General features: G+C 43.1%; 1 protein-coding gene across 1 annotated transcript in view; it reads left to right on the top strand.

The window, feature by feature from the left end:
• Window positions 1–8,228, top strand: part of RUNX1 (runt-related transcription factor 1) — a 183,361-nt gene extending 175,133 nt beyond the window's left edge. Inside the window, exons 5-6 of the mRNA XM_009328026.1 lie at window positions 3,905–4,066; window positions 7,735–8,228. Coding sequence (XP_009326301.1) covers window positions 3,905–4,066; window positions 7,735–8,228 — 656 coding nt within the window. The remainder of the gene's footprint in view (window positions 1–3,904; window positions 4,067–7,734) is intronic.
• The last annotated feature ends 4,952 nt before the right edge of the window (window positions 8,229–13,180 follow it).

The raw sequence follows: 13,180 nt of genomic DNA, 5'->3' as shown, positions 1-13,180 counted from the left end.
GGGCGGGCTTGTGGTTCCCTGCGGCGAAAAGGCCTGGAGCAAGGCCAAACGCCGGGGCCGGAGGGGAGCATGGTGAAAGCGGGAGGCCGGCTTTCCTTTCGCCGGGTCTCTAGCCGAAGCTTAGTGTCGTTAAACTATTAAACGTTATGCAACGTTTGTGCAGCTTAATTACAACTTTTTGAAACAAGCGGAGCGCAACCTCTTCGTGGCAATAAAACATGACGAGGCACGAAAGATGGTTCAATACTTTCTGCTTTAATAGCTTGTTAGGCATGAGGCTAGAGGCCGAGAGCTCGTGACTACGCAGCAAGGTGTGAATTATTGCACCATAATTCTCGCCCTGGAGTGTTTTATTGCAATTAATAACTGTTTGCATGTTTTAAATGCATTTTCTCACACCGTAAAAAGCAAAGATGGAAAGTCCTCGCTAATGGGAGAAATACCGGGAGGACTAGGCACAGATCACCAACTGGAGCAACTTCCTTGGTTTCGTGCTATTTTGATCCACTTTTAAATGATTTTGGAATCCTATTTGGCTTTAAAACTGCGTGGGCCCAAAGCCCTGTTATTTCCCTTTGTTGAAGTAGCTCTCCCTGCAAATCTCTTCACAGATACTCTGAGTTGGGAAGCGACTCCCATTTATTCGCAGCATATTTTCACCAAATTAACTCCAGCCACACAGAGCCACACATTCAGTTCCCCATGCCAAGCTGCTAACTTCCAAGATGTGCACCTCTTTCTTTTGAAACCAGAAAAGAGGTGGATTCGCAAAGGGTTTGTTGCTTTTCTGTGTAGCAAATTTGAACCCATTCCAGTTTAATTTCGGGTAACCTGAAAGCTGAAGAAAAGCAGATAATCACAAAAATAAAATGCTCTTTGAGGCCCCTGATCCAGATCCTACTGAAGCTGCTGGAAATGCAAACCTTGCCTTTACTGGGAGCTGTCTGCCTCTTGATACTGAAATGGTGCCATAAAAATGCTATTGCAGTGATACTTTTCTCCACTTGTTATTAAAAAACTGTGAAGGTGACGCCTGGGGTTAGTCAGCACAACCTGCTTTAATATGCGTATATAATATAATGCACTCTATTAACATCACTGAATAGATGGCAACGTGTTAACCAGTCTGATGTCAAAAAGCCAATCTTTAAGAGCGAATACGGGGATTGGGAATAAAGGAACCAAGACGGAAAATTGATTGGTAGTTTGAACTTTCACTTAAGAAAGACTTAATGGGATGAGGAGATTAATAATGGGGGTCTCTCGGGCTGTCTCTCACTGTTTCAAGTACCTCAGAGGTCAGTAATAACAGCAAATGGACGAGGCAGGTCAGGTACCTTGGTAGACTCTTTCTGGATGTTACTGGACACATACTTGGTCCGTTACCGGTTTCTAGTCTGGACACAGCACAAAGCTAATTCTAGTAGCACTCAAAGAAAGAAACCGTATTTCAGTTTCATCTTGTCAGTGTTTAGTAAATCCGTGACAAGGTCTTGCTTCCTCTTCTGCCACTGAGGCGGCTGCTGCGGCTTTTTCTGCACCTTCTTACTGCTGTTCATGTGTTTATTGCACTTGGGACTGTTTTATGGACCAGGATCCCATGCGTGCTGGGCAAGGTACAGGACAAAACCACGCCTCCTGTCCTGAAAAGCCAGCAATGTAAGAAACAGGAGAAAAGTGGCAGACAGAGCTGCTCCACCACGCAATGACAGTTTGTAACAGGAGAAAACAGACAATACGTTCTCTCCTTTCGGCCTGAAAAACAAGGATGGGTGGCAGCACCCCCTTCACACATATCCAGATCGCTCTGAAGTCAGACTTTTCCCCTCCCCTCTGCAGTGCCAAGACCTAAGGACAGGGCACCTGAAAGCAGGTGGTAAAACGTTTCCAGCCAAAGGGGTTCAGTGGCTTCTGCAGTGGCAGTGTTGGACAGAGCCCTTGAGAGAGAGGTGGCAGAGGGGAGGCTCTGTCACCTGTGGCGTCAGCCTTGGCAGAGCACGTCGGGGCTCCCCGGGTGGGAGGACTAGCCGAGGGAGTTTCCGTCCCTGGGCTGGGATCCCTCCAGCGCACGTATCATGAATCTGGTACTCGGCCTCATTGCTGAACTGAAATCAATGGGATTGCGTGCTGAAATAAGGGAGTAATGATTTAATTAACCCCATTTTAGAACTGAAACACACAGTGTCGTACCATTACAATGCTTGCTCTGCCGATGCTTTGTGGTATTTATCCTAATGCTACCCCTGGAGACTGAATTCCCTCATCTGTCTCCCTGTCATCTTTAATAAACACTGACCATACATTAACGACGAGATGATGTTGTAATTCAGACTAAGACAGGCTTTGTGCCTATGTCTTTTTGTTTGTTTCTACTGAAGTCCATTTAATCCAATTGGATGTTGCTTTTAAAACACCATGAGTCAACTGGATTTATTTTTAAGGAAGTCTGCCTGAAAAAAAATTAAATATTAATAATATTTGAATTTGAATATGTTAGCAGAAAAATCTTTACAAGACTTCAGTTTATTCTGCAAGTGACTTCATTAGTTATTTTTTAAAAGCTTGGAGTTTTGTATAAATCTTCCCTTTTAAACAGATGAAACAAACAAAATGTAAAACTCATCTCCATAATGCACAACAAAATAATAATTTCCAGATGGGCTTTCTAATGGAAGATTGAAGTCCTTCATCTCAGACTTGGGAAATTTCCCTTCCGTGCTGATGTCAGTTTTATCTGAATGCAGTTCATCCAACATTTGCTTTTTTCAAAAAGGCAACTAGCTAGACGAAGCTGCAGCAAAATGCTCTTAGAGCTGAAGAAAATAGAAAAGATTTTACTAACAATAGTAGAAAAAAATCTGGGTAGGTAAGGGGGGGAGGAATCTTTCTCACTTTGATTTATACAAAAATTAGACATTCCTATACACTGAAAAATGCCAGCTTCACATGCACAGATGAAATAAGCAGAAAGGAGTTGTTTCTGCATTGGTGCAGCTGGTTTGGACAAATTCCCTGCCGTGCATCTCTGATTTCAAACGTCAGCCAAACTAGTCGTGTGGCTAGAAAATAATAGGTCAGTGTTTTTCCGTAAATGTTTTATGCATCTGTGCATTTTGAGATTTTGCTTCCAAGAAGCAGCAATTTCTACAGAAAGCCTGTACTTGTAGGGTGTCTGCATTTTCAGCTTATCAGTGCCATAGAGTTTGTGTAAGGCTTTGTTTCTGAAATTCAACCACTGCTAGTAGATGTACCCATCACTCTGAATTGTATTTTTGTGTTTCAGCGTATACAAAATAGATATACAAAATACCTCTTCATTTCATTAAGCCTGGGATTTTCAAAAGCCTGAGGAAGTCAAATTCCCCAGTCCTATTCACCCACGTAGGAGTCTGCCTTCTGGAGGACACTAGTTTCACTCTCCATCTCTGTCTCCCACAAACATACGCGCGTACGCGCGCACACACACTTTCATCTTGTTTTTCTCTCTGTACTTACACGCTTGCACAGGAACACTCACAGTTCAGTATTTTTGTCTTTTTGGTGCCACGCAAGACATGCCTTTTTGGCTAAAAGGGCTGCGAACACACAGCCCGAAATACTAATGCATCTCAGCAATGAATAGTCTTTCACCTTGGAAAGCTTAATCTGCTTTTCCCTGACCGCTTTTCCCTGCCCACCGTCAAAAAGCTTCACAAGAAAAAATCAACCGATCAAAACTCACAGATGCACAAATAATATTTTAGAAAGCAATTCATCTGAAGGTCTCTTGACAAAGGGGATTATGGAACTGAAATGTAATTGTCTTGGCATTTAAGTTTCTATTTCCACCATGTGGTTTGGTTCACATATTTGATTGCAAAGTTTTATCATTCAAAACAGCCTATAGGTCTCTTTTTCCTTCCAGACACAAGGCAAGTACAGCCATCCCCGCCATGGTCCTACGACCAGTCCTACCAGTACCTGGGCTCCATTGCCACCCCCTCTGTGCACCCCGCCACGCCAATATCACCCGGCAGGGCTAGCGGCATGACATCCCTCACCGCAGAGCTTTCAAGCCGGCTGTCAAGTAAGTACCTAAAAGTTAGTCCCCCCGCCCCAGGCCTCCCCGAAGCCTCGAGACTGACTCCAATGCAAACCGGTTGCAGTGCCCTAGGGTGCTGCCGCAGCTTTTCTCCGGTTGCAGTGAAGCCTATTGCGGGCCCTCTGCAGCAAGCCTTCTCCAACGCTTTGCTGGGATTTGTGCAAAGAGTAAAGAAATATGGTTTGGGGCCCAACATATCATTGTCAAAAAAGAAGAAAAAAAGAGGAGAAAGCAGCACTTTGAAGATGTATGGAACTATAAAAATAGTTCGGAGTTGCTGAAGAGCTATCGTATCTGCCAGGAAATGAATGCCACAGATATTTCAGTTCTGTTTCCTTCCCTCGCTCTAAATTCAGACCAGAGCACAGTAGGTTATGGGTGGACACACTGACTGCAGGATGGTGGGGTTTGACATTTTAAGTGTTGCACTGGATTGTCTTGTTACATCTTTGTCAAATTGTACTGCAGAGCTTTACAAGCCAACGTGAAAATATAGCATGGAAGTGACAGCTACCCCCCTGGTTTCCACTATACTCAGCTGACCATCTGCTGACTCTAACCCACACATATTGAACCAATATGTGTGTGTTCAATAGCAGGAATTTTCTTAAAATGAATGAGAGCCATATAATTCAAATTTGCACACCACTTTTTAAAAAATATCTTCTTTGGCCACACATATTGCTCTCATTTGAATACTCGGGGCTTCTTCTAAGGTCGGAGAGAATCACTTGAACGTGCTCCAGCCTGTCCTATTTTGTCATATAGAGCCTGCTTTGAAAGAGTCACAGCGACAATGCCCACCAAAAGTAAATTATTTGTTAGGTCTGGGTGCTAATTAAATCTTAGAGATAGCTGAAAATACAAGAAACCTTTCAGAAGGAAAAAAAAAAAGGAAATTTCTTGTTTTAAAAAGGTCTATAAAATTCTCGTTCTTCATTGACACGCTCTTCTTTTAAAATGAAAAGACTCCTTTTTACTTTCTCCCCTGTGTTTCCCTCCCTTTGCACTGCTTTCCACTGGCAAAATGCAGAAACAGAGAAGGATGAAAAAGATTTCAAGTAAAACAAATTATTTCATCAAGTTTTTTACTTAGAAAAGTAATTTTTCTTGACAGAATTGTTTGAAATTAATATTTACCAGCTATTTTGATTTTCAAACCCTATACAGGGGTGCCTGGTGCATGTGCACATGTAGGTATGGATACGTGAATCAGGCTGAATGGAGATGCTAATCACATTTTACCTTTACCAGTGTGGCGACTGCGGTGGCACACAAATGAGTGAATGCACTCAGTATTGAAATGCAGTATTTTTTTGCGTTGCCGTAGTGCCCAAATGTCATCCTTGTGTACCAGGGCCGTTACCGTGCTGTGCACGGTATGAGCACCAAAGGCTTCCATGGTGGCTGCCCCCAGGAGTGCACAGTCTAACAGAAGATTGCCGTGTATGCGTGGAGTAACTGCACGTTGTGTTTCTTTTGTGGCACATGGTGAGCATGGAGGTAGAGCATCAGCACCAGGGCTTGTCGGTGCTTTTTGTGCCCGTGGTCAAAGTGATCTATCTAGGGGCAGGCATAGTTTCTCCATGACTTGTGAAGGAACCTAGAAGAGCTTCGTTCACATGTCAGCATTCTTTCTTTCCCATCTTAATTCTGTACATGGGGGCTAATCTCTACACATCTTAATTGTTTTTTATAATGCTTCCGAAATGTTACTTCTATGTTAAATGTCATTTGGTGTTCTCAGAAAAATCTTTCACAATATTTTCTCCCCAATCCCATTACTGTCACACACACTTGCTGTCTATCTAAGAAATTTCTCCTTGTCAGAACAAAGAGTTGTTTTTTGTAATGCTTCCGAAATGTTACTTCTATGTTAAATGTCATTTGGTGTTCTCAGAAAAATCTTTCACAATATTTTCTCCCCAATCCCATTACCGTCACACACACTTGCTGTCTAAGAAATTTCTCCTTGTCTGAACAAAGAGCAAATTTGAGGGTCTTTTTAGGCCCTACCATCTAAAGACACGGTGCCTCAAAAGAAAAAGCAAAGATACGGGACATACTTGGAACACCTTGACATTAAGTCTTATTACTCTGCTTTTTGCCAAACTGGGCAGAAGAAACCCTCATCTGATAAGCAATGTTTCCAGGCAGTTTCAAGAAGTTTGATTTCTTTCTCAGGAATGAGGTGTGGAAGTACCATTTGAAATCTGGCAGGTTGTCAGTTGCCACCTTCAACCTTAGCTACTCTGAAGCTCCTGCCATTCCATACCATAGTGTATCTTGCCATGTTAAATGTAAAGGTGCCGGGGACTAGAGGAAGGAAATGTGTTCAGGGGTCCCATTAATCTTCCAGAAAAAAATGGAAGGGAAACTCAAAAAGGAAGCATACAGCATGTGTCACAGCTTTTCTAAGAAATCTATAGAAATTCATCAAAGTGTGCTGGCTGTGTCGTTGACAAGCTTTCAGAACTTGGCGTTGGAGTATGTCTGCTCTAGCTTTAAATCTGGTCAGAGCCAAGAGCTTTGTTTTCTTTCTGCTTCTTCTCATGAGTATTTCCTTCAGCGCATGGCTCCTCTTTTGCAGACTCCACGTCTTGTCTGACAGGAGAAGTTGTCTTCTGGAAAGATTTTTTCTTAATTATTATTGTTGTTATTTTAATCATGCATAGCTGCCAACTCTAGGGACTGACACCTTCCATTAATCTGAGTCATGATGAAGATCCTTCCTAAAGAGGCCATTATCTGCTCCGCTTGTTTAATCCTTGCACACCAGGGAAGGAGACGATGAGACTGGGCATACTTCCACTGATGTCAGACAAAGCGGAGCAGAATTTGACTGTCCTATAAAACATTTCACTTAGCAGGATGAGAAAGGCTTCTAGCACACATGAAAGGAAGAAAAAAGGCCAACCCCCAAATACATCATTCTGCTTTGTCCTTTTTTACATGCTCATTAAAGCCAAGATTTTCAGAAGTTAGTAACAATTATGTAGACATTATATGAGGACCCAGATATGAAGACCTTAAGTGAACCTGATTTATCTTGACTTTGGTAGTGTTGAGAGTCAATGGGGAACTGTGCTCCTAAGTGCTGACAGCTGGGCTGAGCCTGTGTGTGTAAATCCCGCCTGTGCAGATTCGTGTAGCCAAAGGACAATCTCCGCACCATGGAGCTTCTCATTTGAGTCGGCAAATAAAACTGGGTGCAAGGAGAGACTATGCAGAAGCTGGACAATTTATATTTAGGCCCCGTGGTGAGTCAAGTGATGCTGGGCAAGGAGCTTGACATCTGTGTCCCTGCTCCCCACCCACCCACCCACCCACTGAGGATGAGGGCACTCTGGAAGTGTAAATAATTGCATGTGCTGTAAGGTCTCTAAGAGCAAACACATACATGTACAAAACAGGGCAAGAGCTTGGCACCCCTCTTTAATTGCTGCTTTACTGAAATTAATCCAAAACATCCAGACCCATGAGCACAACAATGACTGCATTGGAGAGCAGGTGAGGAATAGTTCTGTTCTGGCAGTATCAGCACCGCTTCGGTTAACCGTAGACCAGAGTTTGGATGTTGGTTATCACCTCAAAAAGATGAACCTCCATTCTGCCAGTTCAACAGTTCTCTGTCTCCCTTCCCCACCACCCAGGTGCTTCTGACTTGACTGCGTTCAGTGACCCCCGGGTGGGAATCGATCGCTCCTTCTCCGCGCTCCCCTCCATCTCCGATCCTCGGATGCACTACCCGGGAGCATTCACCTACACGCCGACGCCCGTCAGTTCAGGGATAGGAATAGGTATGTCTGCCATGTCCACGGCCACGAGATACCACACTTACCTCCCGCCTCCCTACCCCGGCTCGTCGCAGGCCCAAGGCAGCCCGTTCCAGACCAGCTCGCCCTCCTACCACCTCTACTATGGAACCTCCGCCGGCTCCTATCAGTTCTCCATGATCTCGGGGGGAGACCGGTCCCCCCCACGCATCCACCCTCCCTGCACCAACGCCTCCACGGGATCGACGCTCCTCAACCCCAACCTCCCCAACCAAAGCGATGTGGTTGAGGCAGAAGGGAGCCACAGCAACTCCCCCACTAACATGGCGACCACAGCGAGGCTAGAGGAAGCGGTGTGGCGACCATACTGAATAAATTTTAAGTAGTTATGGGCCAGGACTAACGTGCTTTCCATTTCCCGGTGCCCGTAGGTATCCCATAAACACCTGTCTTGCTTATGGGCTCTGCCATGTTCATACATCACTTTGAGAAGGAAACCCTCCAGAAGCCAGCGCTCCCAGGAGCGGTGGCGTGTATTAGCCAGCCCCTGGCGAAGCGACGTCGCTCCAGCAAAGCATCCCTCGCAGGGGCTGAGCTTCTGGAAAGGAGGACGCCTGAGTTGGTGGTCCGGAGGTAGTGAGGGTGGGTAGAAAAGTACCCAGTCTGTTTCCAGGCCTGTGGCTTTCTAACAAGCCTGGGCTCGAAGGTCTCCACAGCCCGAAGAGAGTTTCGGTTCACTTCTATTTTTAAGACTTAAAACCTAAAAAAATCTTAGTGAGTTTACTGCATCTTATGGACATATTAACTGTAAGGAAGTATAGGAAGATTCCCAGAGGGAAACTGTGAACGCTTCTGTTTTAGCAATGCTGTGAATGAGAGGTTTTATATGTTGAACTTCATTCTTTCTTTTTTTTTTTTTTTAACCATGTTGTATATTCCAAAGAATATGGAATTTTTTTATTGCTGGGGTTTTTTTTGTTTTGTTTTGGGTTTGTTGTTTTTGTTTTTAGGATGCAGCTCATCCTGCTTTGCATCTAATTTGTTTTATTTCTCTTGGCACCTTATAAATTGCAAAAAAAAAGAATTTACTCTTTTTTTTGTTTTAATCATGCTTGCTTCTTTCTTGCTTTGTCAACTGAAAGAATCAGCCCCTTTTTCAATGAGTTAATTTAACTTTTTCCTCTTGGACTTTTTTTTTTTTTTAATACAACGGCTACAGCCTTGGGTCATTTTCAACTACTGTACTACTTTGATGAGTTCATTGATATTTATGCTTGATATTTAGACTTTTCTTATTTGTTGATACTATTATTATTTAAATATGCCTATATTAAAAAAGATCAGCAATTGCCTTTCTTGGTAGCAGCCAAAGTCAAATTTATCACATTGAAAAAGGCTGGAATAACGATGGGTAAAGTGACCTCCTAATTACCTAGAAATATTGTTTACAATTATCTCACTCTCATTTTACTCGCTAACTGGGCTCAGATCCTCAAAGGCATTTAGGTGCCCAACTCCCACTGAAATGATTTAGGCACCAAAATCCCTGTGAATTTCTGTGCCTTCCCACCCAGTGGAGTCATCTCTCCTTACTCCTGCCTCACTTTTCCAGTGGTGACCCTCAGGATCGGTAATCAGGATGTACATATTTCATAAGGCGGACTCAATATTCCCTAACTAAATACATCCCCTTACGGCCCCATTCTGCTCCTGAGCTTGCCTGGGCTTCCAAACAGCGCCGGTGGAGGCCTCCTAGTCTTTCAAAAGTGAAAGCCAACAGGCAGCTAGCATGGCAAGGGTGAAGTCCTGGCTCTGACGGAATCAGTGTGAGATTTGCTCCCGGCTCAGCGCAGCCAAGATTTCTGTGCAGTACAAAAGCCACGTTCCAGTGCACTGGAAAATAGATCAGTTCATGCATCACAAAATAACCTGAACTGAACAGGGTTGTCAAGCTCATCTGGAAAGCAGGCTAGCAAAGAAGGGGCCTTAACGGTTCCTCCGCCACCATCTTCTGAGGGAAGAGGAAGGGTATTTAAAACTGGTGCACACAATATTCTGCCCTGTAGCAAATACGCAAGGCTTACACCAACAGCATGTTAATACAGAGTCGTCATCGTTGCCCATCGTTACAGCACAAACATATCAGATGTCACTGTAAAGTTTATAGCACTATTTTATTTGAGGGTTTGGTCTGAATGCAGTTGTTGTACTACTCATTAATTACAAACTGCTGATGTTGACACGTGTGCGTTCCAAATTAGCTGATTATTATTTAATGTACCTCTTAAATGAGTGAAACAATTGCAGGTCAACTCAGAGAGTATTTGAAAGCAGGACTTCAGATCAGTGTTTGATGTTTAAAAAAAATTAAAAGGATTCAAATTAAAAAGATCCTTGGCTGCAGGCAGCAAAACAGCTGGACTTATTTAAAACCATTTGTTTTTCAAGTTTTCTTTTTTTTTTATATGATTTTGCTTCTTTGTGTAAGTCAGATGCAGTAGCACTTTGGTATTGAAAAGTTACAAATTGAAGAATTTACATTGTCAATAAGGTCATTTCTCTGCAGAAAATAGGGAGTGTTTCAAGAGATCTCAGCAAACGTTCAAAATGGTTCTGTTAAAATACATGCATGGCCTTGTGCTTTTCATTTAGCATAATATTCTTTATAATTTTCTGGAGTTTGCTCTGAACAAAAAAGGCAGAAAATGTCAAAACTAATATCAGAAGAGTTAAAAATATATTTTGGAAGTATGGAGACCTTGCTGAATACGGAAATACAGAGACCCTACCTGTTGTGACATTTACATAGTTGCAATCTCACCTCTTCAGTAGCCTAAAAAAAAGTCCTTCATCACTAAACAGTAGCTCTGTTGCAGAATCCATCTTACACATTCTCTGTCGCTATTGCACTTAAAGTCATCATTTACTGCAGCTCTCACATCTGCCTTGCGACTGGACCATCCCAGTGCATAGTACTGTGAGCGTGAACCCAGAAGCGAGGGAGAGGAGGGGACCTCAGAGGAGCCAGACACCTCACCGCAGAGGGCAGGCCTGCCGTGGCCGGGTGACCTCAGCCCACTGGCAGAAGTGAGGTTGATGTGGCTAGTACACCCCCAGGCCTGTCAGTCGCCACAGGCTGCTTTCTGCTAAAGCCCTTTGCCCCTTCTGCCCGTAGCTTGTACTACGCGCTTTTGAAACGAAAAGATCAGGGATTTACAAGAACGGGGAGTGGGCATCTCTTAGCCTGGAGATTGGACCTAACGTCGAACATTTCTTATGTCTACAAGTGTGCTTTCTTTACACCTGTCCTAAAGGTGAAGTTTAACGTTACGCTCCCTGGTGTGAACAGGATGAGAAACTGCAGAACCGGTCACCGCACTTACCCTGTGTCTTTACTGACACGTAACAAAACCCCGGGGTTTCCCAGTGTCTCACATGTGATAATTGCCAGCAACTAAACTTCTGAGTCTAACCTCTCTGTGTATGTCAAGCACAGCACAAAGCAGCACCCTCTTTACAGAGGAGAAGCTAAGTTCATCATCCTTTGCAATTAGTCTGTTTAATCACTGTGGGTTTCAGTGTATTCACACAAGTGCTTATGAGAAACCACAGTTTACTCAAATCTATATTTTTGTAGCCATCCCCTGTCCCACTAAGGACAGCAAAGATCTTCAAGGCTCTAAAAATGCTCTCATGTCATATCTTAAGAGCACTTAGCAGGCAGAAAGAGGACATTTGGATATAACATTTCCCCCATTCACACGTCTCCAAATTATAGTATATAAGTATATATTTTTATATATATATATAATATATATATATTTATACAGTTTTATCATCTCGGTAGCTGAACGGAATCAAAAAAGAACTATTGTGCTTCTGTTCACACGCCGCAGTCAGCAGAGTGCCTTAGATACCTTCCCCTACCAAAATACAGTTAATGGCAGTCCTTGCTGTCAGCTTGTGTGTTCCTTTCACAAGACACAACTTGTTGTCCAGATGCGGCCGTATCAAACAATTTCAAAGTAAATGTAGGGCCCGGCTCTCGTTTGCTCTAAGGCCTCAAACTTTGCTCTCAAACAACGTTTATGCTCACTTCAGGAGTTCCTGCTGCACTTCCAGGGCGATGTACAGGAGCTTTAGCGCAAGGGGGAGGCGGATGCAGAGCGCACCCCTGCTACGAAGGATTTGATTTGTAGAATTATGCCAAATTACCTGCCGGAAAGGAGAAAAACCCTTTCTTCCAAATGGCCCACAGTCTTTGCCAGAGTGTTCCGAATTGCCTGCGCTCTTGAAACATTCATTACTGCTTTCTGGGTGACCTTTTCCATTGGTGTATTTGAAGATTCAGAAGTGGATCATTTTTCTATTTGAGCAAAACGCTTGTTTTCTTGCATCGTAACATTTTCGTATTTTATTTTGTTAACCTTGCTTGGTCAGTAGCGATCACTTGGCATTTTTCTCCTTGTCCTAAAAGGGTTGCATCAACAGAGTTACTTGTATTTATGTATGTAAATAGATTTCAAAGGCTTCATAGCAAAATATTTAGTGCTTGTAATTACTCCGCATTTTTTTCATTTTTCTGTGTTTTTAATGAACTTACCTTTGTGTTTGCTTAAATACTGTAGTGAGACTTATTTCTTTCCGAATTAGTTATTTTAGGCTTCGAGATTAACTACATTTTATTCACTTTTGTAAACAGTTATAGCATGGTCTCTATTCAACACTCTTCACTTTTTTGTGGTAGGGGAGAAATGAATGTGCAAAAATCTGTGGGTTATTTGTGGTATTCTGGGTTTGACAGTTACATCTTTCTTTAAAACAAAAACTAAACTTTCAGTCTGAGGTGGCCGTATGGTAAGTCTGAGGGGAGGGCACAGTGGGAGATGCATTCCTATCAGAATGGCATCAAAGCGCATTCGTTCAGCATTTACTGGCTACGTTTACAAAACAGATGCTGCAGCACCCTGCAACAGTCACATTTTCCCTTGACGCTGTCATGCTGAACATTTCCAGAAGGGGAAACTACCAGGTTCTGGAAGTTTGCTTTTTTGTTTTTGATTGTAACCAGATAGGAAAAGAGAATAGAGTAGATTTTTCCCCCACTACAGGAAGTCTCTAGATACCATGTCAGAGTAGACTCTTGCTGTACATAGGGATGGCTGTGTCCAGCGCCACGGGAGGATTCATTACAACTAGCACGCAGAGCAGCTGGACTGCTGCGTTAGTTGTAATGAAGACTTTCTTTCTTTCTTTCTTTCTTTTTCTCTTTTCTTTCTTTTTCTCTTTTCTTTCTTTTTCTTTCTTTCTTTCTTTCTTCTTT

This window comes from Pygoscelis adeliae, unplaced genomic scaffold (genome assembly GCF_000699105.1).
Source record: "Pygoscelis adeliae isolate BGI_AS28 unplaced genomic scaffold, ASM69910v1 Scaffold154, whole genome shotgun sequence".
NCBI lineage: Eukaryota > Metazoa > Chordata > Aves > Sphenisciformes > Spheniscidae > Pygoscelis > Pygoscelis adeliae.
The sequence above is the reverse complement of the archived record's forward strand: the minus strand, read 5'-3'. Positions and strand labels throughout refer to the sequence as shown.